This window comes from Macaca thibetana, chromosome 20 (genome assembly GCF_024542745.1).
Source record: "Macaca thibetana thibetana isolate TM-01 chromosome 20, ASM2454274v1, whole genome shotgun sequence".
NCBI classification, from domain to species: Eukaryota; Metazoa; Chordata; class Mammalia; order Primates; family Cercopithecidae; genus Macaca; species Macaca thibetana.
Genome location: NC_065597.1, coordinates 10395799 through 10421874, shown reverse-complemented (window position 1 = coordinate 10421874; position 26076 = coordinate 10395799). Strand labels below are relative to the sequence as shown.

Here is a 26076-nt window from a genome sequence, read left to right as displayed (position 1 = left end):
TTCCAGGCTGCAGTGAGCTGATTGTGACACTGCACTCCAGACTGGGTGATGGAACAAAATCCTGTTTCCAAAAATAAAAAATAAACACTCGGGGTAACCAAATCCCGTGAGCCCTTGAGATTGCCTTCCCATCTGTTATGTGCAAAAGGCCACCTATGTTCACGTGTCCTGTACCTGCATCCAGGTTTTCAAGAAATTCTTATCTGGTCCTAGGTATGTGGGGTGCTGCATCAGGGCAGCTTGGCACCTGACCTCTGGGGTCTTTCCCTGCTAGCCTTTCTCATTTTGTAGACTTCTAGTTCTGTAACTCCATGCCAAAACAGTGATCCCCTCGACTACCATGGCAGGACCCCTGCTAAGGGGACAATATTGGGAAAGTATTGGGGAACACATGATGGGACCAGAAGGATGAACAGTCCTGCTTAGGATTCCCCTCCATTCTCAATCCCTGGGGCAGGCAGTTGGGTTCTCACCTCCTTCACCAGATGCCCCTGTTGTTGCCCCCCCACCCTAAGAATGCTCTGACACATGGACACAAGACACCCATCCATCTGAGAGATGTTTAATGTATCTTAGGTTCAAGGTACAAAACACAAGGCAGGTGCTGACCCTTGGAAAGTCACCTGCTGTCAGCCCCTGCTTAGCCAGGCATCCCAGCCCCCAGAGCAGTGGAGCAGTGGCCCTGAGATGCTGGGTTCCTTCTCTGTTTGGGGAATGTTCAGGTAGTGACATTGCAGCCCAGAGGCCACTATGTCCCCTCCTCAAAAAACCCAGACCCAAGGATCAGAAAGGTCCAGACTTAGACCAGAGCAGCAGATCCCAGGGTGACCCCAGTTAAGCAACAGGCCTGAACTGAAGCCTGACCCAGCCTCCTGGCCTTGGTCTTGGAAAAGGAGGAACTATTACCCCAATACCTGGCAGCAAAGGGAAGGGACTAAAGCAGGATGTGGAGACAGAAGTTCCCACCGCCCTTAAAAAATGGACTATGGGTAGCTGACCCAACAGGGCAGCAAAGCCCGAGGGTGAGGCCTGCACCACCTTCCACCCCGGTTCCTCTCACGGAGCCTCACTGCCAGGACACCACTGACCCAGTGCTGGGGAGGGAGTGGGGGCAGGGAAGGCTGGCATCCACTGAAGAATAGGAATGATGCCCTTGCTTTGGGAGCAGGAGCAGCTGCCTATAGAGTCCCTGGAAAAACCCACTAGTGAAGGGAAAGCAGCAACCCAAGTCTCTGGGCCTAGCCCGTAGAAGGCCTGGACTGGGTCCTGAGCCACAGTAGAGGCCTTACTGAAACAGAAAGTGGCAGGGGTTAGGAGCAGGGAGGTGGTGAGAAAGGCCCCTGTGAAGACCAGCTCAGGTGACCCCTCTGACCAGCCCCAAGGAAGCCCAATTACTACTTCAAGCCAGGCCCCTCTGGCCCCATGTCAAGTTGCAAGGGCTCTACCCGTTGCCCAGGGAGCATTTCCCGCAGGGATTCCACCTTCTGCTCCTCCCTGAGACCCTGGGCTACAGCCGGCTGCCTCTGTTGAACTGGATGCACCAGTGGGAGGTAGTGGTGCCTGGGCTGAGATGGGTGTGGTCCTTGTGGCCCATGAGGGGCTGCAGCTCTTGCTGCTGGGGGAGGTCGGCGCTGCTCTCACTGCGGGAGCGGCCAGCCTTGGCCAGGCTTGGGGGGAAGGCAAAGCTAGGGCGTGGATCAGAAGGCAGGTGGAGAGGGGCCTGGGGCTCCTCAGCGCCCCGTGGATGGGGAGGCAGGCAGGTCAGAATTGGGGCCTGGTTACAGGGAGGGGATGCTAGGCTCTCCAGGGATGAGATGCTCTGGTTCCAACCGGTCTGCATGTCCACAGGCACAATCTTGGTGGTTTCCGAGGACACGTACACTGCCAGGTCCCCCTGCCCACTCTTCCAGGGGAGCTCCTTCTCTGCACAGGTTGGGGAGGGGGGAATGATTCGTGGGCTTGGGCACACCTCAAGGTTTCCTGAGGACAGAGAGTACGCATGAACTCATTACCAATACAGTGGAAACCTCAAGTATAAGCACATTCTCATAAATTCATGCCACAGTTTCCATCTGCCATCCATTTGTGCAATTATCTGATGAATGTCTTGCTGAGGGGAAGTACCACAGCCTGTTTTACTCTCCACTGTGTCCGCAACACCTAGCACAGGCCGGCCACACAGTAGTTGCTCAAGAAATCAAACATTATTTTCATCGAACAAATGAAAATAAGGAAAGTTGGCCGAGCGCCATGGCTCACGCCTGTAATCCCAACACTTCGGAAGGCCAAAGTGGTGGATCACCTGAGCTCAGGAGTTAGTGACCAGCCTGGCCAACATGATGAAAACCCATCTCTAATAAAAATACAAAAATTAGCCGGGCATAGTGGCGCATGCCTGTAATCCCAGATACTCGGGAGGCTGAGGCAAGAGAATCGCTTGAACCCAGGAGGCAGAGGTTGCAGTGAGCTACAATCTCGCCACTGCACTCCAGCCTGGGTAAAAGAGTGAGACTCTATCTAAAAAATAAATAAATGGCCAGGTGTGGTGGCTCACGCCTGTAATCCCAGCACTTTGGGAGGCCGAGGCGAGTGGATCACAAGGTCAGGAGATCGAGACCATCATGGCTAACACAGCGAAACCCCATCTCTACTAAAAATATAAAAAATTAGCCAAGCACGGTGGCAAGCGCCTGTAGTCCCAGCTACTTGGGAGGCTGAGGCAGGAGAATGGCGTGAACCCAGGAGGTAGAGGTTGCAGTGAGCCGAGATTGCGCCACTGCACTCCAGCCTGGGCAACAGAGCAAGACTCCATCTAAAAAAAAAAAAATTAAAAAATAAATAAATAAATGAAAATAAAAAATAAGAAGAAGATAGCGAAAGCAGGAGCCAGGCATGAAGGAAGCCCCATCTCCAGTCCCCTCACCCTACTGTAGCACCGGTCTCTGAAACAGCCTCCTGCCAAGCCCCATCCCAGCCAACCAGCGAGGGAGAAATGCCAGCGACCAGGGAGGGAAAGAAACACCTGGAGGCTGCAGGCCAAAGGTTTTTCTGCTAGGCGTCCTGCCTGAGTACCCACCACAGCCCTTTGGTAGGACAAAGCCCAGGAGTGTGAGCTCATGCAAACCTAACAGGAGGCCAGAGCTTTGCCGCAAAGGGGATGACGAGGTATAGGGGACTTGAGTTAAGAATCCCAGAACTGCAGGGGTGGGGCTGAATTACAGGAAGCCTGAGATTCTGCAGGAAGAAACCTGGAAAGAATCCCTGTGGCCACCAACCACCCCAGCTCTCCAAAGTAAAGCACAGCCTGTATCTGTTCATTGATAAAGTCCTGAGCAGCCCAGTAAGCTTCTTGCTTGAATACATGTGTGAAATGTATTGATGGTATGATTAAAAGTAAAATGGTATCTCTTGAAAGATCTGGCATATTAAAATGTAATAACAACAACAAAAAGTGTAAAACAAAAAAACTTTTGGTATTCACCTTTAGAGGCTGCTAGGGAATGAACTCTTTGGTCTGAAAACTGACAAATGAAAGAATCAAGCATTTACTGGGTGAACTGTACCTCAAAGTAACCAAATAATTCATGAGGCGAAGTTTTTTTGTTTGTTTGAGATGGAGTCTTGCTCTGTCACCTAAGCTAGAGTGTAGTGGCACGATCTCAGCTCACTACAGTCTCCACCTCCAAGGTTCAAGCTATTCTCCCGCCTCAGCCTCCAGAGTAGCTGGGATTACAGGCACCTGCCACCATGCCTGGCTAATTATTTTATTATTTTATTATTTTTATTTATTTTTATTTATTTTTATTTTTAATAGAAACAGGTTTTCACCATGTTGGCCAGGCTGGTCTCGAACTCCTGACCTCAGGTGATCAGCACACCTTGGCCTCCCAAAGTGCTGAGATTATAGGTGTGAGCCTCTGCCTGTGGATTTACTGGTTTAAAGGAAATTTAAAGGACAGAGAAACATATTAAATGACACTTTGGGGATGCAATCAACAAAATCCAGACAGAGAAAGACTGTAGGACAAATAAGCAGGTTTCTTCAGTAAATACATTGTGAAGAAAAAAAAGGAGGGGGTTGGGGGAACCTATGGATCAGGTTCATCAAACTTGATACTTGACATTTTGGGACAGCTACTCCTTTGCTGTGGGGGGTTATCCTGTGCATTGTAGGATGTTTAGCAGCATCCCTCGCCTCTACCCCTCAATCCAAGGCCATCCTCCCCAGTTGTGACAACCAAAAATGTCTCTGGGCGTTGCCAAATGTCCCCTGGGGGAGCAAAATCACTCCACCACCATCCCCCTTGAGAATCACTGCTATAGGTTAAAAGGGACATTGAACAAGCCTACTGTGAAAATATATATATATATATATATATAGACAACCAGGGAAATTCGAACAATGATATTTGATGACAGATTTTAGATATGGTAAAAGCATTGTGGTTATATATTTTTTAAATAATCCTTTCTTTTTTTTGTCCCCCAAGAGACAGAGTCTTGTTCTGTTGCCCAGGATGGAGTGTAGTGGCGTGATCATAGCTCACTGCAGCCTCAGCCTCCTGGGCTCAGTTGACTATAGGCACACATCAAGAATCCTTATCTGAGGCCAGGTGGAGTGGCTTGAGCCCAGGAGGTTGAGGATGCAGTGAGTCATGATCTAGCCACTGCATTCTCGCCTGGTGTCAAAGAGAGATCCTAACTCAAAAAAAAAAAAAAAAAAAAAAAAAAAAAAAAAAAAATCCTTATCTGGCTAGGTATGGTAGTTCACGTCTTTCATCTCATCACTTTAGGAGTCTGAGAAGTAAAGATACTTGAGCTCAGGAGTTTAAGACTAGCCTGGGCAACATAACAAGACCTCATCGCTACCAGAAAAAAAAAAAAACAAAACATAGCTGAGCATGATGGTGTGTGCCTGTAGTCCCAGCTCCTCGGGAGGCCGAGGCAAAAGGACTGCTTAAGCCGGGGCATTCAAGGCTGCAGTGAGCTATGATCGCACCACTGCACTCCAGCCTGGGTGACAGAGAGAGACCGTCTCAAAAGAAAAAAAAAAAAAAAGAATCCTTATCTTTTAGAGATACGTACTGAAGTATTTATTGATAAAGTGATACGATATTTGAGACTTGCATCAAAGGAATAGTTGAGGGAGGAGCATAGGTGAGGCTTAGGTGAAATAAGATTGGCTATGAGTAGGTAATTGTTGAAGCTGGGTAACGGATAGATGGGAGTTTATTTTATAGTTCTAAGATTGTATATTTTGAAATTTTCTATAATAAATTTTAAAGACACTTGAGGGTGCCAACCATCAGTGATACTAACATTATGAGTGAATTGGGTCTCTATACGTACATAAACATGCTTATATACTGTATTTTTGTCCACAATAACTCCATTTTGACGAATTTAGGTTCCTCTCCCAGATCAGGCTGCCACCTTCACCTGGGGCTCTACTTGAGGGCATGGGTCTCAACAGAGCCCATGGTTTGCTCACCACCTCCTGTTCCTCACTAGACTATAAAGGGAAGCAGCATGGCCTTGAAAGGATATGAGTGGGCATGGTGGCTCATACCTGTAATCCCAGCATTTTGGGAGGCCAAGGAGGGAAGATTGCCAGGAGTTTGAGACCAGCCTGGGCATCACAGTGAAACCTCATCTCTACAAAAAATCTTAAAAAATCAACTGGGTGCCAAGCATGGTGGCTTATGCCTATAATCCCAGCACTTTGGGAGGCCAAGGCAGGCGAGTCACCTGAGGTCAGGAGTTCAAAACCAGCCTGATCAACATGGAGAAAACCCATCTCTACTAAAAGTACATTAGCTGGGCATGGTGGCACATGCCTGTAATCCCAGCTACTTGAGAGGCCAAAGCAGGAGAATCACTTGAACCCAGGAGGCGGAGGTTGCCGTGAGCCGAGATCACGCCATTGCACTCCAGCCTGGGCAACAAGAGCGAAAACGCATCTCAAAAAAAAAAAAAAAAAAAAAAAGAGCTGGGTGTGCTAGTCCCAGCTACTCAGGAAGCTGAGGTGGGAGGATCACTTGAGCCCTGGAGATCAAGGCTGCAGTGAGCCATGATCATGCCATTGTGCAATCCATGATCCAGCCTGGGTGACAGAGTGAGATCCTGTCTCAAAAAAAAAAAAAAAAAAAAAAAAAAAAAGATTATAGCAATGCAAAAATGGCATTTAAAAAAAAAAAAAAAAAAAAGGAAAAGAAAAGGCCGGGCATGGTGGCTGACACCTGTAATCCCAGAACTTTGGGAGGCCAAGGCAGGTGGATCACCTGAGGTCAGGAGTTCAAGACCAGCCTGGCCAATATGGTGAAACCCCATCTCCACTAAAAATATGAAAATTAGCCAGGCTTGGGGGTGCATGTCTGTAATCCCAGCTACTTGGGAGCCTGAGGCAGGAGAATTGCTTGAACCTGGGAGCTGGAGGTTGCAGTGAGCGGAGATTGCACCACTGCACTCCAGCCTGGATGACAAGAGCAAACTCTGTCTCAAATAAAATAAATAAATTTTAAAAAGAAAGGCTGTGGGCTTGGGAGTCAGATGAGTCAGCTTCAAATTCTGGTTCTACTGTGTGATGTTGGACAAGTCACAAGTCTCTTAATCTCTCTGAGCTCAGTTTCCCCATCTTGGTTGTTGTGAGAGTTGAATATCACCTATGTTGGGCATCTGGTATGAAGAAGATGCTCTGTAAATGCTGGCATCAATAAACTAGTGAAGAGGAAAACTATTCTAGGAAATAGGAAAACTAGTGAATAGGAATAAACTAGTGAATAGGAAAAGGGAGTTGTCTGGAGTAGAGGCCATGAGTGAAGAGAAAGGAAACCAGCTTGTTCCAGAAGGGAGGTGGGCAGGGAGGAAGCCATTACCTGAGACCTTGCCCTCTTGGAGAACCTCACTGGTGGCCCGAGCCACAAAGATGATCCCCTCATCGTCCTCCTTCTCTGTCTCTGAACTGTCGCTTTCCTCGTCCTCCTCCTCAGACTCCACGGTTAATATCACAGCAGCTGGACAGTGACAAGAGCAGAGTCAGGTGGCCTGGGTTGGCAGCTGCCTGTTGGGACTGCACAGTCCCAAGCCAGCTCGCTGTCTCCCTAGGCAGAACACATGTTGGCAGAGACACCTGCTTTCTCCTCTGGCTGTTTCAAGCACTGGCCTAAGAGGTGGGGACTTGGGAGGGAGAGAAGTTGACATTGCAGAGCCCAAGGAGGTGACCAGAGGAAGCTAAGTCCTCAGAGGAAGCCATGAGGACTACACTTTCCAGCTCCCCCATCCTCTTCTTTCAGCCCCAAATCCCACGATCCACTGGAAACATGAGCACTTGGATTGCTGGAAGGCCCATCAACATTCAGCTCATACAAAACTGGCTTTGCAGCCAGGTGCGGTGGCTCACGCCTGTAATCCCAACACTTTGGGAGGCTGAGGCGGGCGGATCACCTGAGGTCAGGCGTTCAAGACCAGTCAGGCCAGCAACGTGAAACCCTGTCTCTACCAAAAATACAAAAAAAAATTAGCCAGGTGTGGTGGCGTGCACATGTAATCCTAGCTACTTGGGAGGCTGAGGCAAGAGAATCTCTTGAACCTGGGAGGCAGAGGTTGCAGTGAGCCAAGATGGCACCACTGCACTCCAGCCTGGGCATCAGAGTGAGACTCTATCTCAAAAAACAAAACAAAATTGGCTTTGCAGACAGGACCCTGGGCCCCAGGGTCCACCCATCCTCCAAGGCTCAGACCAAGCTCCCCCTTCTCCATGACACCTTTTCCAAGTCCTCGGGGCCTATAACCCATAGTTAGCAATCAGATGACTCCTGTCACACATTGTCTAATTACTGCTTTGAACATTTCCAACTTGGAAATCAAGTCCCTGGAGGAAGAGCCCCAGTTCACAGTGCTTAATGCACCCTACAGCGGGTCATCCAGGATTCTGGCTGGCGAGCCCCAGCCCTTTCCCTCCTCCCTCCCATCCTCAATCCCACACTGCTCCCTGCTTGCCTGTGTCCTGAAAGCCCAGGTCTCGAGGTTTCCCATTTGTAGCCTCAGCATTTGCCACTCCATCCTTCTGAGGACCAAGAAAGAAAACTTGAGCCTCTGGCCCCAACTTCCCACCCCAACCCTGTTATCTGGTGGGGTCAACAGGACAAGTTTTCCTAACCCAGCAGGGGAGGGAATTTGTGTCAGTCCCAGTGGTTCTACCATCCCTTGGCCAACCAGGCAAGAGTGACCCATGCCCCAGCAAGAAATCTGGATGCATCAGCCTGGGCTGACTTAGGAGCTCATGGAGCTGCCCCTCAAAGGAATCTCCTTTTCTCCTGCCTTTTTCATCTTTGGTAGGAGGCCCTGCTGCCTCCCAGCAGGTGACCACATGGCCAAGAGGCTGCTCTCCCTCTGAAGGTCTCACCTTACTTCTGGGGCTCCAGGAACATCTAAAAGGGAACTCAAACTGCTGTAGTCATCAAGTCCCTGAGGACTGTCCAACTGGGGGTCCCCCTAAGCTGGATCCTAATACTTGGGGGCTCAAATCTGCATGCTGTCAGCCTCCAGCTCCGAAGAGGAGTCCCTGAGGGAAGACGTGCCTTCCTGCGGCCATTCTTGCGGGGTCGCGGCTTGCTCTTGGTGAAGCAGATGTTGTGCTTGGTGGACTTAAAGGACTCCAGCCGCCGCTTCATGTTCTGCTGGAAGACCTCCTTGTCCTGCCGCTCCTGCGCATCCTCTGAGATGAAGTGGCGACTGCAGCTGGCTTTGTACTGGCAATGACAGCCCCGCCTGGCTATGAGGACGGATGCCTTGGCCTCCCACAGGAACCCCAGGCCACAGCCCCAACATATTCACCACAGGCCCTGCCAGCCCAGCTTTTCCAGAATTAACAATGGATTGAAAAACAAAACAAAAAATACAACAGGAACCCAGCCAGAGACACTGTGTTCTCAGTTCCCTGGGAAAAGCTTCCCTTTATCCCAGAACTTATTCCCCCAAACCTGACCTTCCCCATCCCTTGCCAACCTTTCCCGATTCTCTCTGGTTTGAAGGTGACCCTCTGTCTTGTTCCGCTACTGTGACAACATAGGGGACATTTTCTTCTTTGTACCTCCATTTATCTGAGCTTCTCCCACACATCCAGCCTACCTGCCCCCTTCTAGTTACACCACAGGATCCTTTCTCCAGCTGGAATCTCCCATCTAGCCATTTCTACATCCATCACCATGATATTCTGGGCTGCACTTTGAACTTTCATAACTATTTCCCCTGACACCCTGGACCTTCTCAGTCCCAATAATTCAGGATCACCCCCATCATCTTTTTTTTTTTTTTTTTTTTTTTTTTTTTTTTTTTTTTTTTTTTGAGACAGAGTTTTGTTCTTGTCACCCAGGCTGGAGTGCAATGGCATGATCTCTGCTCACTGCAGCCTCTGCCTCTGGGGTTCAAGCAATTCTCCTGCCTCAGCCTCCCAAGTAGCTGGGATTATAGGTGCCCACCACCACGCCCGGCTAATTTTTGTATTTTTAGTAGAGATAGGATTTCACCATGTTGCCAGGCTAGTCTCAAACTCCTGACCTCAGGTGATCCGCCTGCCTTGGCCTCCCAAAGTCCTGGGATTACAGGCATGAGCCACGGTGCCTGGCCATGCTCTTTTTAACCCTTATCAACACCAAGTCCACTACACACTCATCTAGACTGCCTCTGCCTCTACCCTCCCTGCTTAGGACCTTTTCATCATCTACTGGTAATCCCCTGAAATACTGCCCAGCGCCTGCCAAATCTTCTTATCTTGCCTCATATCCCAAGTCTGGTCCCTTTATCTCATATTTTCTGCTTCCCTGAACCAGTTCTAAGAGCCCCCTTCAAGTCTCCCATCTGTCCTCCTCCTCTAACTCTGCACCAGGAGGTACCCTCTCTCCTGGGGAGAAGGGGTCCATCTCCTTCACAAGGCTCATTGCTGCCCAGCCCCAGCCTCCACATTGCTCAGTTCCCTCCTTCCTGCCTCCAGCAGTTCCTGCTGCCTCCTATTTATCCACTCTCCTGTATCTTCACTCCTTCCCTCACCACTTGGTTCCCTCCCCTCTGTTTTCAAGCTCCTGCCCTTGCCTCCTTAAAGAATGTCTTCCCCTGAACACCATTGTCTCCATTTTGCTGCTACACTTTTATAATTTGATTCTGACACTTTCTCTCCTACCCACTACTTCCTTAAATACCAGAAATGCAACTCCAGGGTCCACAACTCCACAGTGCTGCCTTCTCTCTGGTCACCAGTGCTGTGGGCTCTGCCTAGGTGCTGGCCAGGCCTCTGCACAGCATCTAGCCCTCTTTCTGCCCCAGGCCTGAGGCACCACCTGCCACTGCTTCTCCAAGAGTTCCTTGTCTTTGGCTCTCTTTCCTTTTCCCGCATGTGCACTCCTCAGTGTTATCCTTAGCTCTCCTCCCGCCCCACGAAACACTCTCCCCAGAAAACTTATCCATTCTCTCCGCCCCAGATATCCCAGTGATACAGATCTGTGGTCCCCCAACATCAGTCATCAGACCAGCTGCATTTGAATCACCTGGGGAACTTAGTAAGAACACAGATTCTTAGTCCCACTCCAAACTACAGAATCAGAATCTCCAGGTGAAGCCAGGAAGTTCCCCAGGGGATTCTATGGTAGCCAGGTGACAAAACCTGATATGGAGCTTCCAAATCTCTCTCCAGCCCTTATCTCTCTATTAAACTGTAATCCTTCTAACTGCATACTAGATATCTCTGTCTCTGTCTAATGGTATTTCGATGAAGAACATGAGAAATTGTGGATTGTGTTATCATACTAAGTGGATTCAGAACTAGTTGAGTTACCATACCCCAAAAATGCTTGATCCATGTCAGTCTGGAGGAAAGTCTTTAGTAGCATGCCACAGGGCTCTGTCCTCAGCTCTATCCTGTTCAACATGTTTATGTGGATTTGGATGAATACAAAGTTAACAGTCTTTACAAATTTTCAGATGATATGAATCTAAGAAGGAGACATTTGGTGGCAGACATAGGAACCAAACAATGGGATGATGGGCCAAAGCAAGTAAGATGACATTTAACAGGATACACACAAACTTATTCCAGATTTTTGAAAAACAGACTACACATGAACTGATTGGACTGAACCCATTGACCAATCTTATACACAAACACCACATACACACACACACACACCCCCCACACACCAAATCATTGTGTATTTCCTGATGTGACACCACAGAAAATATATAGCATACCTATTGAATGTCCCTGAATCTGATCAGGCCTCTAGATTTAACAACCAGGAAATATAGGGAACGGAGGAACATGTTAAACAACACCACTGGAACACAGTCAGCAAAATCTAGAAAATGTGCAATTCTCCAAGACAAAGTATCCAGCTTCTTCAATAAATAAATAGCAAGGGAGATAGAGAGGGGAAAAAGAACTATTATAGATTTTTTAAAACAAAGAGACATATTTCTCAAATGCTAAGTGTGGACTTATTTAGACCCTGATTTGAACATCCAGCTGGAAAAAAGATACTTATTGAATACTGACTGGATGTAAGAGTTCTTGCCACCTAGAGAGACATACTGAAATATTCTGAGATGATGTGATATGATGTCTGGAGTTTGTTTTAAGATAAAGTGTGGGCGGGATGTGGTAGGGCTGCAGAATGTAATAGAATTAATCATGCACTGGCCGGGCGCGGTGGCTCAAGCCTGTAATCCCAGCACTTTGGGAGGCCGAGACGGGCGGATCACGAGGTCAGGAGATCGAGACCATCCTGGTTAACACGGTGAAACCCCGTCTCTACTAAAAAAAATACAAAAAAATTAGCCGGGCGCGGTGGTGGGCGCCTGTAGTCCCAGCTACTTGGGAGGCTGAGGCAGGAGAATGGCGTGAACCCGGGAGGCGGAGCTTGCAGTGAGCTGAGATCCGGCCACTGCACTCCAGCCCGGGCGACAGAGCGAGACTCTGTCTCAAAAAAAAAAAACAAAAACAAAAACAAAGAATTAATCATGCACTGATTTTTCAGAGCTAGTTGATAGATCAATATGAGTTATTTTATTCACTCTACTGGAATTTTGAATAAGAAATGTTTTTTAAAATCCCCATAGGCTGAGGTGAGTCAGGGTCTGCCAGCCATTAACTGAGGAAGACCTGGGAGTTTAGCAGCTTCTAAGGACAATGTGGGGCCCCAGAGTGGTGAGCCAAGGCTGGAGGGATCTTGGGCTCTGGGAAGAGAAATAGCAAGTTCTAGAACTAGAATGGTGAGAGAGCTTCTAGGTCCTTCCCTGGCCAGCCACAGCTAGAATAGCAACTTCCGTTCTGGGTCTTGTTTTTTTAAGTCCAGAGAAGACATACCAGGAGGTAAGAGATGCTGGCCTGAGGGCAAGACAGCCTGTGTGAAAGGGAACTGTCTTGAAATTTTAGAAGATTTATTCTGCAGAGCTGCAAAGAGTCAAATCAGGACCAGTGGGTGCAAGTTAAAGGAGGCCAGTTCTGTTTCAACAGTAGTAAGAGCTTTGATTGTTGAAACTGCCAGAACTGGTGACAGCCGGCTTCCCATTTTAGAAAGGTGCAAGGTAATGGCTTGCTGCCCTCTTGTGGGGTTGCAACAGATTCTCTCCTGGATGAGCTGGGCCTTTCCAGCTGTAAAGCTTCATGATCTGCATTGGACTAACTCCCATTATTTAAAACAGATGCCTACCTTCCATAGGCTAAGCTGGTCTAGGAGGCTTCCTCAGTGCTCTTGCTTCTGTCTGTGACCCCATCATTCTCCAGTGACCCTCAAGGGCCCCAGTACTCTGTCTCCTCCTCCTCCTCTCACCATCAGAGCCAATCACCTAGGCCTATGTGCCCCTTTCCCTTCCCACTGCCCAGCCCTAATCCACAATATTTCACTCCAGCTTCCCAACTGGCTCTCCCAGCTTCTCAACTCACCCCCTCCAATTTGATCTGCACTCTGCTACCAGAGAAGGTATCCTTAAACAGTGCTTGTATTACGTCAACCCTTTCTCCAAAAAATAAAAATAAAGCAGAGGTTTCTTATTACTGATGAGATAAAACGCACACTCTTTTTTTTTTTTTTTTGAAATGGAATCTTGCTCTGTCGCCCAGGCTGGAGTGCAGTGGTGAGACTTCAGCTCATTGCAACTTCTGCCTCCCGGGTTCAAGCGATTTTCCTGCTTCAGCCTCCCGAGTAGCTGGGATGACAGGCACGTGTCACCGCACCCAGCTAATTTTTGTATTTTTAGTAGAGATGGGGTTTCACTTTTACCATGTTGGCCAGGCTGGTCTCGAACTCCTGACCTTAAGTGATCCACTCACCTTGGCCTCCCAAAGTGCTGAGATTACAGGCGTGAGCCATTGCACCCGGCTGAAACCCACACTCTTTAGCTGGGCATCTGCAGCTCTCCAACAAGCTGGCACCAACTGCCTCTTAAGCTCTCCTCAGACCACCTCCACCCCCTCAAAATCCCGATGCTGCCTGCTCTCACCCTACGGCGCGGCTTGTAGAGGCCTCCGCAGAGCAGATGATGCATCACAGCATCCTCACGATCCCGGCCGCTGCGTACCGTGTCAATCACCTGCAGATCCAGACATGCTCCACTGCCACTCTCCCTCCTGCCGGAAGCAGAGGACACATGTGCTGGGGAGGGGGCAGGAGGCACAGGCCAGGAGAAGGGCAGATGCAAAGATGCTGACAAATCTCCCCCAGAAGGGATTCAGAGAAAGGGCACAATGGAGAGGAATATGAGGAAGGGGATGGGGCTCAAAGACTCACAGCAGGTTGGTGACAGAAGTCTCTGCCACAGAATTGCGGCTGGGCATAGAAGGCAGAGTGAGACCTGTGGAAGACAAGACGTGGCCTCCCTGCAGGCATCAAGACCAAGTTCAGCCGCCAATCAGATGGAGGGTTGCCCAGGAGTCAGGGGTAATAAAGAAAATAATAATAATGAACACTTAGTTTACTCTTTTGACATGCCAGGTACTGTGCTAGGCACTTTGCATATCGAATTCACAAAATCTATAACATAGGTACTCTTATGCCTGCTTTCTATCTTATTATTATTATTTATTATTATTATTATTATTTTTGAGACAGAGTCTTGCTCTGTCACCCAGGCTGGAGTGTAGTGGTACAATCTCGGCTCACTGCAACCTCTGCCTCCCGGGTTCATGCCATTCTCCTGCCTCAGCTGCACAAGTAGCTGGGACTACAGGTGCCCGCCACCACGCCCGACTAATTTTTTGTATTTTTAGTAGAGATGGGGTTTCACTGTGTTAGCCAGGATGGTCTCGATCTCCTGACCTCGTGATCCACCCGCCTCGGCCTCCCAAAGTGCTGGGATTACAGGCGTGAGCCACCGCACCCGGCCTATTATTATTTTTTGAGACAGAGTCACTCTGTCACCCAGGCTGGAGTGCAGTAGCACAATCCCGGCTCATTGCAACCTCTGCTTCCCGGATTTTTTTTTTTTTTTTTTTTTTTTTTTTTTTTTTTGAGACGGAGTCTCGCTCTGTCACATAGGCTAGAGTGCAGTGGTATAATCTCAGCTCACTGCATTCTCACTGCAAACTCCACCAGGGTTCAAGCAATTCTCCTGCTGCAGCTTCCCAAGTAGCTGGGTCTGCAGGTGCCCAGCACCATGCCTGGCTAGTTTTTGTATTTTTAGTAGAGACGGGGTTTCACTATGTTGGCCAGGCTGGTCTCGAACTCCTGACCTCATGATCCACCCGCCTTGGTCTCCCAAAGTGCTGGGATTACAGGTGTGAGCCACCGCACCCAGCCCGCTTCCCAGATTTAAGCGATTCTCCTGCCTCAGTCTCCCGAGTAGTTGGAATTACAGGCATGCAACACCACGCCTGGCTAGTTTTTGTATTTTTAGTAGAGACAGGATTTCACAATGTTGGCCAGGCTGGTCTCAAACTCCTGACCTCAAGTGATCTACCCACCTCAGGTTCCCACAGTGCTGGGATTACAGGCATGAGCCACCGTGCCCAGCCTCTTTCTTACAGCTAAGGAAATAGGCTCAGAGAGTGTGACTTACCCAAGGTTACAAGCTTGGAAGTGATAATGGTTGAGCCACATCTGCTGACTCCAGAGTCCAGTTATTTCCCACCTCTCTGGACTGCCTGCCAGACTCTGAATGTCAGCACCAGACCCAGCTGCTTCCTGCCACTGCCACTTCACCAGACCATGGAGCCAGCTGGGAGTTCCCAACTCCCTGCTCAGGGCCAGCCTGCTTACCACCCCTTTCTGTCCTGCTCTGCTGCCCATCTGCCTACCCACCACGGGCCCACCTGGTAGCTGCTGGCCCACCTGGTCCACAAAGCTGATGGCATCCCGGATGTTGAGCCTGTAGTACACATCCCAGATCTGGTCCCGGATGCGGTAAGCTGACCGTCGCATCAGTAGCTGACTCAGGTATTTCTTGTCAAACTGCTCCCACCTACAGAGGATGCCAGGCCCGGCCCTGAGTCCCATTCCCAAGGCCTGGCCAGGTGGCCCTTCCTCAGACGGGGCAAGGACACTGTCAGCACTGGCCTGGCTTTTTAGATATGGGCCTCAGCCAGAGAGAATCTCAAGGCTAGTCCCGCCCTCATGGAATTTACAGTGTCATGGGAAAGCCTGACAGTAATTGAAATTATTACAAATTACTGTAAAATTGCAACCATGACAAGAACTACAAAGGATAATTAGAGAATATGACACAGGTATGTCCTAGCCAGGGAGGCCAGGGAAGGCCTCCCTAAACAATTGAAGTCTATGATGAGTTGTGAAGGATGAATCGAAGTTGAGTAAGTGAGAGGGAGGTGAAGGAGTGTTCTAGTAGAGAGAAGGTCCCAGTGGCCAGGCTGGGGGAATATGGTGGGTCCTGAGGCTGTAAGGCAGGGTCCATGGAATTAGCAGGCAGACAGTTAAAGACAGAGCAGAGCACGACGAGGCTGGAGTCTGGCAGTTGCCAAACCATGCAGGGCCAAGCAGGCCACGCTGGGGAGCCTTGTCTTAACCTGAGAGCACTGGGATGCCACTGAGGGGTTTCAGGCAGAGGTCACCCAGCCTGAACCTGGCTCTGTCCCTTCTCAGAAGTGTGGCACATCCCCCGTGCTTCCCTGGCTGGTGGGGCTGCTGCTGCTGAAGGAGCCTCGGGGCAGCTCCCTCACCTGTCCCTCCAGTAGTGGTAGCCATGGTGCCCCACAACGTCCTCCACTGCAGCCAGAATGTGGTCAAAAGTCTAGAAGGGGGGTGGGTAGGGGGACTGGATCAGGACTCTGCCCAAAATAGGAGAAGGTCGAGAGGCACAGGCGAGGGCTGGGGTTCTGGTACCCACGTGCTCATGCAGCTCCTGGTTCAGGGTGGGTTTGTGATGCTCACTCCTCTTCACCTTCAGCCATTTGACCAGTGGCTTGATGGTCAAGCCCTATGGACAGGCAGGAGGTGAGCCCTGCCCTATTCCTATTCATTTCCCTGCTGCCTTTCTCTCCCCATAATGAGGCTTCAGCTTCAGTACCCCCACCCCACTGCACTCAAGGTCTGGGAAGTCAGGGCCCTCCATCTCCCAGTGGGAAGAGAAGCCCCTGTCCCATAGGCTTCAAGACTCCCCCAGGGCCTGCCCAACCCTCTCCCTACCCAGCCTTGTGGGCACTCCCACCTGCACGATGACTGTGAAGAAGACCACTACAATAGTGGTGGCTACAAAGTAGTCCTTGGCAGGGACCTTGGTCCTATCCAGTAGGATGACGAGAGCAAAGGCCACAGCCCCCCGCAGGCCCCCATAGGACATCACCACTTGGTCAATCTTGTCCAGAGGGACTAGCCGGAACTGATTCAGCACCCAGGTCTGCAGGACTACGCCTACAGCGGGAGGGAGGCCAGTGGGAGCAAAGCGTTGGGAGTGGAGGACGCAGGAGTGGATGGCACCACGTATCTGGGCTGAAGTCTAACAGGGACTGGGACAAGTGAGCAACAAGAGGAGGCTTAGGAATTGACAAGGATGTGGACCCAGATGGGGAGATGAGCTGCGGGGAGGGGCGGGACAGGAAGGAGAGTGGGAAAGCAGAAGGTGCCAGCAATACCGAGGGCTCGGAAGAACAGGATGAAGATGAGGGTTCCAAGCACCAGCCCAGAATCCCAGGCCCACTTAGAAGAGTCCACAGCTGAGATGCCAAGCAGCATGAAGATGACGGTCTCAGCACAGCTGGCTAGAGTCTTCATTGTATATTTGACAGTTGTGCGTGACTTATGGGAGATGTTGGCCTCCACATACTTCTTACAGCCCAGGCCACACATGGTTACCCTGGGAGAGGATGGAGAGACAGGGCAAGTGGGGAAGGGTTCCAGGGTGCTTAGCCTCTGGGGTTTGAGCATACTGCAGGAGGGGGCATTGCCCATCACAGGATGTCAGACTCTCAAAGCTGAAGCCCAGGGAGGCCTGAAGACTGAGTGGTAGTGCTGGGCTAATCGTCCAGATCTCCAGGCTTCCCACTCAGTGTCTCCTGGAAGGGAAGGTGGGAGGAATGTGCTCTGACTAGCGGGCTCTCTGATGCACCTTCTGAAGTGCTATGGCCTCCAGAGCTGGCGGCCCCAGGCCTTGAAGTCTATTTCCAGCCCAGCCTATACCCAGAGAGTTTGAGGGTGCTGAGGACAGTTCTGGAGGCAGCTCCTGAAATATTGCCTGAGGTTTACTGACTCCCCAGGAGAGTTTGAGGCTCCCACTACCACAAGGGCTCAGGGAAACCTATGGACTCCTGAAGTTCCTGCCTGTGTCCCTATGAGGGGCAACCATCTCCAGTGCCCCCTCCCAGCTATCTGCCTGCAAGGCCCCCAGAACTCACGCAAGAATGGCGGAGAGCGAGGCCATTTCAGCAGTGAGGTAGGCTGCGTAGGCGAGGAGGAAGACCAGCAGCGGCTCGATGATGCGGACCCGCTTGGTGAAGCGTGTGGTCAGGGCCAGGAGGAAGGCAAAGACTAAGCCCACGGCTGCCCCGCCCAGACTGACCACAAACAGGGAGGCTGGGGGAGGAGTGGGTTGTCAGCATGACCCCTGGCCTGGACCCTACCTGGGCTGACAAGACTGCTGCCTGGCAGGGAGTGAGAGATGATGCCCACCGCACTTCCAGGAGCTCAAAACCCAGAGCCAGGATCCCTGGCAAGCCCCTCCCAGACCCCATTTATCTATAGAGGAGTGGAGGAGATGAGGCAACCCGAATAGCCTCCTCTGTCCTGATGTGGGGTGGGAGGGCCTCAGCAACCCAGGGGAGGCAGACCTCCAGTGCCAGCTGGGAGCAGGGAAATACTGACCGACTCCCTTCAGGTAGTCAGTGGCCTGCACTTTGGCAGAGCCCATCTCCACAAAGGAGTTGCAGACCTTGTACAGCACCTGAGCGAGAAGAGGAGAGTCAGCAGTGAGGTGGGAAGGCAGCAACTGGGACTGCTGGGAGACAGTGAAAGCAGACAGCATATTTCTGCCCCCAGGGGACCCACGGGAAGGGTCTGAGTCTGCACAGACCCCTAGCTGGTCAGAGCATGCAGCCTGGGGTCAGGGAATGGCAGTCAGCTGAGCACGCTCACCACGGTGACTGCATCGTTGAGCAGGGACTCGCCAAAGACGATGATAAAGAGAGTCTCATTGACGTGCACCTCCTCAAAGACAGCTAGCACGGCCACGGGGTCCACCGCCGAGATGAGGCTCCCAAACAGCAGAAAGTCCAGTAAGCCAGCCTGCACCCTAGGGGCTATTAAGGGACACATGTAGAACAGGCCAGTCATTGAAGACGACCCAGTCTCCTGCAGCACGCCCTGGGACAAGCCCAAGCTCCACCCCTGCTGATACAACAAGGAAGCCCAAAGAGGACTTGGGCTGGCAAAGACAGCATCAGCCTGCAGATCAAAAGACTACCTATGCCTAAGGCCTGGCTTTGCCACTTACCAACTGTATGATGTGGTTCTGTCACTGTCATATGGCTTACCTTAAGCCATGCCTCCTCATCTGCCTGCCTCACAAGATTGTTTCAAAACTCAACCCAGCCATTTAGAATAGGGAAAAAGGCCAGGCACAGTGACTCACGACTATCATCCCAGCATTTTGGGAGGCCGAGGCCGGCTGGATCACCTGAGGTCAGGAGTTCAAGACCAGCCTGGCCAACATGGTGAAACCCTGTCTCTACTAAAAATACAAAAAGTAGCCAGGTGCAGTGGTGCATGCCTGTAATCCCAGATACCTGGGAGGCTGAGGCAGGAGAATCACTTGAACCAGGGAAGCGGAGGCTGCAGTGAGCCGAGATCGTGTCACTGCACTCCAGCCCAGGTGACAGAGTAAGACTCAGTCTCAAAAAAAATAATAATAATAAAATAGGGAAAAAACACTGTAGCAACAGTAATAATGACTACCAGCAAATGGAAATTGGCTGCCAACTATTTTTTTTAGGGAGAATAACAAAAGAGTGCTTTCTCCCATACCTGTGGTTCCTAGCCAAAGGGATGTGACACAATTCTCAGCAGGGGTGGAGGACTGAATATAGTAAGAAAAGCACCACAGATGGGACTTGAATATGTCATATAATTTCTATGAGCCCCAGTTTCTCCATGAGTCTCCAATTGAGACTTACTAGTCTACAATTGAGACTTACTAGTCTACAATTGAGACTAATAAAATTTCCTTAGTTAGCCAATGCCTAACATATAGTAAGCACCCAAAAAATATTATTATCTATTACTGTTATTATGATCTGATGTCCTCCCTTCCCTTCCTGCCCCAAATAGTTCACTACCTCAATAGGGAAACCAGGTTAGAGTCCCAGGTAGCAATTGTAAACGTTTTCTTGTAATACCTTGGAAAAAGTGTGAATCATCAACCTTGAGGGTTGAATGAATTTCTTGCGTTAGGAAATAAAGAAGGTAGCAAGAGAGGGCAACCTAAAGGCAAAGAGCCTCAGTAAAACAGACCTGATGCCAGGTGCGGTGGCTCACGCCTGTAATCGTAGCACTTTGAGAGGTCAAGGCGGGCAGATCACCTGAGCTCACGAGTTCAAGACTAGCCTGGCCAACATGGTGAAACCCCATCTCTACTAAAAATACAAAAATTAGCCGGGTGTGGTGGCACATGCTTGTAATTCCAGCTACTCAGGAGGCTAAGGCAGGAGAACTGCTTGAACCCAGGAGGTGGAGGTTGCAGTAAACCAAGATCATGCCATTGCACTCCAGCCTGGACAAGAGTGAGACTCCATCTCAAAAAAACAAGAAACAACAACAACAAAAAAAAACAGACCTCTTCTGCTAACCTTGGACCTGATAGCAAACAAATGTAAGGGGCTCTATTTCCTCATCCATTAAATGTGACAAACTACACAAAAGGTTTGCTATGAAGAGTCAGTGGGATAGGTAAGGAGAGAAAACCCAGTGTAGTGCCAGCATTTGATGGATTTATAATAGTTATTTATTTTTTAAATACCTATTATATTTATTTAAAAAATAAATGTTTTAAAATAATGAATTTATTCTAGACAACATATAGTTAAGAAAATAATAATAATAATAAAAACAGAAAACCACCCTGACCTGGACTGGGGAGAGCCAGGACAGAAGGCCCTTGCAGAAATGATGTGCAGCTGTGCCTCAGGGGAGCAGGGCTGGCAAGTGGCAATGTGGTAACAGAGGGCAGGAGGCAACAGAGTGGTAACGCAGGCTCCCCAGCCTTGGCAGCCCACACACAGCTGGGAGCCAGGCTCCTGCTCAGCTGTTATGCTGCAGAAGCCCAGACTGGCAGAGACCTAGATGAGGCCTGAACCCCATCGGGAGCACTGCCTTGCACTCTAGAGGGAGGGACCTAGGATGGAGTTTTCAGGGCATGGCTCACACCAGCATGGACCTCCAGAGCTTGAGGAGAAGGGAGAGGGGTGATGGGTCCGGCAAAGCCCAGGTCTTAGGGTCACTCACCTACAAGTCCAGCCTGCTGCAAGCCCCAGAGGGCAGCGCCTGTTGTGAAGGCATTCCAGAGTGTGCCTACCACGGCATAGGTGAGGATGGCACCCAAGTTGTCAAAGAACAGTCTGCTAGGCATGAAATAGCCTGAGTCCAACACAATAGGAGGCAGCAGGAAGAGGAAGAAGGTGCCTGGCTCCAGCTGGTACTCAGCTTTCTTGGCCACAGCCAAAACAATGCCCCCTAGCACCAGGCCCAGCAAAATCAGCAGGCAGCTCTCAGGGACCAGAGATGTTACTTTCCGAGACAGGTGAAATACTGCAATGCAAAAAGAGTACAGGATAGATCAGTTTATGGAATATCCTCCCACAAACAGGCCTATGACCTCCCAGGTTTTTTTTGTTTTGTTTTGTTTTTGTTTTTGAGACGAAGTCTCACTCTGTTGCCCAAGCTGGAGTGCAGTAGGGCAATTTCAGCTCACTGCAACCTTCACCTCCTGGGTTCAAGTGATTCTCTTGCCTCAGCCTCGCAAGTAGCTGGGACTACAGGCATGCGCCACCATGCCCAGATAATTTTTTTGTATTCTTAATAGAGACGGGGTTTCACTATGTTGGCCAGGCTGGTCTTGAACTCCTGACCTCATGATCCACCCGCCTTGGTCTCCCAAAGTGCTGGGATTACAGGCGTGAGCCACTGCGCCTGGCCAACCTTCTAAGACTGGGACCAAGGGAGGAGAAATATGTAAGATTTCTAGAATTTCCAATCTCCAGGGCTACAAACCCTCTCCTGCAGTCAAAGTCATCTGTTTCTTAGTGCTCCTGTCACACCATGGTAACCTAGGCCTTTACTGCTTTTTCCCCTTCTAGAAGTGTCCCTTCCTTTATACTTTCATCTTCAGGGGACCTCACCTTTCTCTGACATCCTTATCCATAGCCATTATTTGAACCTCAGCAAATGCTACCTGGTATCTTTTTATATATAAGATAGCTGTAAAAATCAGGGCCTTTGGAGACAAGTTGCTTGGATTCAAAGCCTAGTTCTGTGATCTTAGGGCAAATCACTTAACGTCTCTGACTCAGTTTTCTCATCAGCGAAATGGGAGTAAAAACAATAATGATCTCATGAGATTATTGTGACCACTAAAAAAGACAGTCTGCAGGTGGGGCGCAGTGGCTCACACCTGTAATCCCAGCACTTTGAGAGGCCAAGGTGGGGAGATCACTTGAGGTCAGGAGTTCTGGATCAGCCTGGCCAGCATGGCTAAACCCTGTCTCTACTAAAAATACAAAAATTAGCAGGGCGTGATGGTGGGTGCCTGTAGTCCCAGCTACTTGGGAGGCTGAGGCAGGAGAATCACTTGAATCTGGGAGGCAGAGGTTGCCATGAGCTGAGATCATGCCACTGCACTCCAGCCTGGGTGACAGAGTGAGACTCTGTCACAAAAAAAAAAAAAAAAAAAAAGAAAGACAATCTACTCAAATGCACTTAGCACACTAATTTACAGTAAGCACTCAATAAATGTTACCTATTATAATGTCCTCACTCCTTAACTGGACCAGAATGTATATTATACCTCCTAGGAGCTGTGTAGACTTCCTAGCCCAATGTGCCTTTCATTATATGGGCTCACTCAGGACTGCGTAGTTTTTTAAACTTTGGCTTTAGCAGTCAGAAGATCTCCAAGTCTTCTTCCAGCCTTAGCACATTCTGTGTGATCTCAGGCAAATTATTTAACTTACTTCAACTTCATTTTCTTCTTCTGTAACATAGGAAAAATACCCAGCATCAAGGGTGAGGATAAAATGATATAAAGTATGCAAATGTGCCTAGCATAATGTCAGCCACATAGTATGTTAGACACACACCAAATGTTAATTAAATAGAATAGTTCTGTCTGTAGGAGGAGAGAAGAAAAGGGTTTCTAACACTATTGCCACTCCTACTTTTGTCCTCTAAAATAAACTCTTTGGCTCTCCTTTAAGTCCTCAGACCACAGGTGAACACATCTCTCTCTACATGATCCCTGGGGTGCTGGGGAAGCAGACCTCTAAATTAGCCTGTGTGAGACCCTATGCCAAGACAGTGCCCTTTGGAAGCTGTACCCAAAGGGCCTAGAACAGTGCCTGGCACATAGTGAGTTCTACGTAGATATTTGTTTAATAAAAGGGAAAAAGTCTAGCAATGAAGCTGGGGGAAGGTGTTCCTGAATGTTCTACCTTTTCTCTCATTCTAGGATTTTCTTTGGCTTGTGAAAACGAGGCTCTCTTCTCCCACTTCCATAGAAGATGTCATCCAAACTAGAAAAAGAACCATGATTTATGGGGAAAACTACAGTTGTTGCTATAAGCCCTAAGACAGGAACTCTTCTGCAACTCACAGACTTCTCAGCAAACCCAATTGCTGGCTCCAAATCTGAGGCTCCTTCCACTCTTACTGTCATTGCTGCTGGGCCTCTAAGGTAAACGTGGTCATAGATCTCTCTGTACTTGTTACTACTTTGGTCTTCCACTTCTCTCCTTCAGGGACCCCATTTTATCTTCATCTGTTTATGCATTAACCCCAGCCCTGTGATCTAAGCCCCACAGAACCATGCTCCCCGAAGGCATATTGAGTTCTACTTTCCATTATTAATCTTAGGCTGCCACAGCAGAGTGGAAAGTTCTGTTCCTGCCCAGCCCCCTTACCCCCGAGCAGTGTCCCTGTGGAGAAGGGGGGCATTTTCTAGGCTCTGGGTGATTCCTCCATGAAGGCTGTATTGGTGAGATTGGAGTACAGGCTGTGCCGGCATCCATGGGGAGAGAGTAGCAACACTCAGCTATAATTAGTCACCCCCACAGCAGAGCCTGCACAACAGAGAGAAGGAGGAGGGTCTCTGGTGGGAGGAGGGACCACTGGCTGCTCAGAAGGGAGGAGGAAGGAGCAGATGCAAGCAAAAGCAGCTCTATTCAGGGAAAAAGAAGTCTGAAGCACAGCCTTCAATGCTGTCAGGACTGAAGAGGTTGGATGTATGAAAGCATCTAGGGTAGGCAGCACACAGGAAGGCCCCCATACATGGAAGTTTCTTATACCCTGAAGTGGGAAGAATGTGGACCTGAACCGGGCTGGGGGGCCCCCACACACAGGCACAAGAAGGCAGCAGCTTTAAGTGGGCAGCAGGGGAGAGCTGGAGGAAAAGTGGCAGTGTAGTTTCCCAAGGGAATGGACACTCGGACGTGGTCTCCAGGGGAGGCTGCTTTTTCAGAACCAGGATGCCTGTGTTCGTGGGAGAACACCCTCCCCTCAATGTCCCCACACGTCCTCACCGGTGACAGAGGTTTCTGGGAGGTTGGGGATTGGTGGGGGAGAGACCAGACTGAAGAGGGCCTACTGCAAGGGGAACAGGGGAGCGGAGAGGGCAAAGGAGCCTACAGATGGAGTTGGGGAGAGGGAGGGACAGCCCTTCAGAAAGGTAAATCCTCAGAGCTCCCAGGGGAGAAGACAGGGACCAGGGACCCACAGGAGGCGACGCAGGAACTGGGCGAGAGCTCGGATTTGTGGAATCCAAACCTAAGTCCCAGCACCGTGCAAGAAGCCAGCCCCAATCTGAGGACCGAGGAGGTGAGGGTGTTGGGGGCGGGTCCGCAGCTGACCGTCGACCTGGCGCACGCACACACGCACTCACCAATTTTGGCCAGGCTGGCCACCAGGATCCACAGGGCCACCAGGTAGGGCGCCTCGACCTCGTGCCACTGCCAGCGGAAGAGCTCCAAGCCTGGGGGAGGCTCGCCCGGGGACTCTGGCTTCTGGGTGGGCTCTTCGGCCGCCCCCGCCAGGGGCAGCGCGAGCAGGGACAGGGCGGCGCGCAGCATCCTGCAGCCTGCCCAGCCGCCCTCCCGGCACCGCACGGCCGCCGGCCCCGCGTCGCCGCCGCCACCTACCGGGCGCCCCCGCGTCACAGGCACGTGGGGCTCGCTCCCCCCAATCCCGGCTCCGATACCCCCAAGCCAGGTCCGGGCTCCGAGACCCTGCCCCGGACTCTCGTAGTCGGGGACTCCCTCCTCTTTCCTCCCTAAATCAGTCCCAGCTCCGGAAATTCCCCAGTGCAGCTCTCCCCCAAGTTCCACAACCTACTCCTTCGAGTCCGCGCCCCCAAACCTCCCCAAAACCGCCCCCACCAGATCCAGAGCGGTGCGCGGCCACGGCCCCCCCGGGCAGCCAGCAGCGTGAAGAGCGGGGGTCTGCGGGGGGCGCGGTCAAGACGGGAGGGGCACGGCTCCTCCTCGGCCAGCGCTGCTGGGCGGCGAGCAGCATCCCCCTGGGGCCCAGGCGTGGCCGGGTGCAAACGGCAGGGGACAGTGCTTGGCCGCCCTCCGCGCGGCGCTCCCAAGCTGGGGACCCCCTGCCGGCCCCCGCCCGGACCTGAGCTGCGCACGCGCACTGGACGCTCCCCAAAGCAGTGATGGACAACGCTGCCCCCAACGTCCCAGAAACCCCAAGGCCCAGACTGGCCCAGCTCATTCCAGGAGAAGAGGGAGGCTGTTCTTCATCTCCCAAACCAAGGGGCACCTGGCCCGCCCTTTCCAGCACACTACAGAGAACTGTCTCATCTCTTTCATGAAGCTGACAGGAACCTATGGAAAACCCAGCCTCCTGATTCCCTTCAAACTAGACGGGATGCACCCAACTTTTTCCAAATCTGAGGGGCATTCGGCTCATCTCGCCCCAAACAGAGGAGGACCGTCTCCACTTTCCTTCAAGCTGAGGGGCACCCATCCCACTTTTTCTCCAAAACTGAGGGGAACGTGTTCTATCTGCCCCCTCAAACTGACTCATCCCAATCTTTTCCCTGAAAACTGAAGGGCATCCTTCCCTCTTCCTCCCACAACTAAAGGGAACTGATCCCACCTCTTCCTTCAAACTGGGTGGAATCTACTCTCACTTCTTGCTCCAAATTGAAGGGACCCCTCTCACTGCTTTCCCTAAATGAGGAAACCATAAGCACTCATCCCTCAAATGGAAGGAATAAGGGCCATCTTGCCCCTCAACTGAGGGAGACCTGGCCGGCCACTATCTAAGGAAACTTCTGCCCCATCTGCCTTAACACCCCTCAGAGAGAACGCAGCCTCTCTACCCCCAGACCTAAGAAAGCCTTCCAGCCTTTTGCGCGTTCTCGAAGGCG

At 50.6% G+C, this 26076-nt stretch overlaps 1 protein-coding gene across 2 annotated transcripts; it reads right to left on the bottom strand.

The window, feature by feature from the left end:
- Positions 1 to 546: 546 nt before the first annotated feature.
- Positions 547 to 24827, bottom strand: SLC9A5 (solute carrier family 9 member A5). 2 transcript variants are annotated; one of them, XM_050774988.1, is made up of 16 exons: positions 24580 to 24827; positions 20934 to 21236; positions 18570 to 18733; positions 18300 to 18378; positions 17834 to 18011; positions 17075 to 17295; positions 16651 to 16853; positions 16330 to 16419; positions 16163 to 16233; positions 15318 to 15447; positions 13779 to 13867; positions 13492 to 13618; positions 8580 to 8750; positions 7999 to 8065; positions 6876 to 7013; positions 547 to 1980 (listed from the first exon to the last, which is right to left on the bottom strand). In XM_050774988.1, the coding sequence occupies exons 1-16, from the start codon at positions 24764 to 24766 to the stop codon at positions 1508 to 1510; spliced, it is 2691 nt and encodes an 896-aa protein (XP_050630945.1). In that variant the 5' UTR covers positions 24767 to 24827; the 3' UTR covers positions 547 to 1507. The 2 variants fall into 2 exon arrangements, with proteins under 2 accessions (XP_050630945.1, XP_050630946.1); XM_050774989.1 differs by lacking the exons at positions 6876 to 7013; positions 7999 to 8065; positions 8580 to 8750 and having other exon boundaries at positions 1795 to 1980; positions 24580 to 24792.
- Positions 24828 to 26076: the final 1249 nt, after the last annotated feature.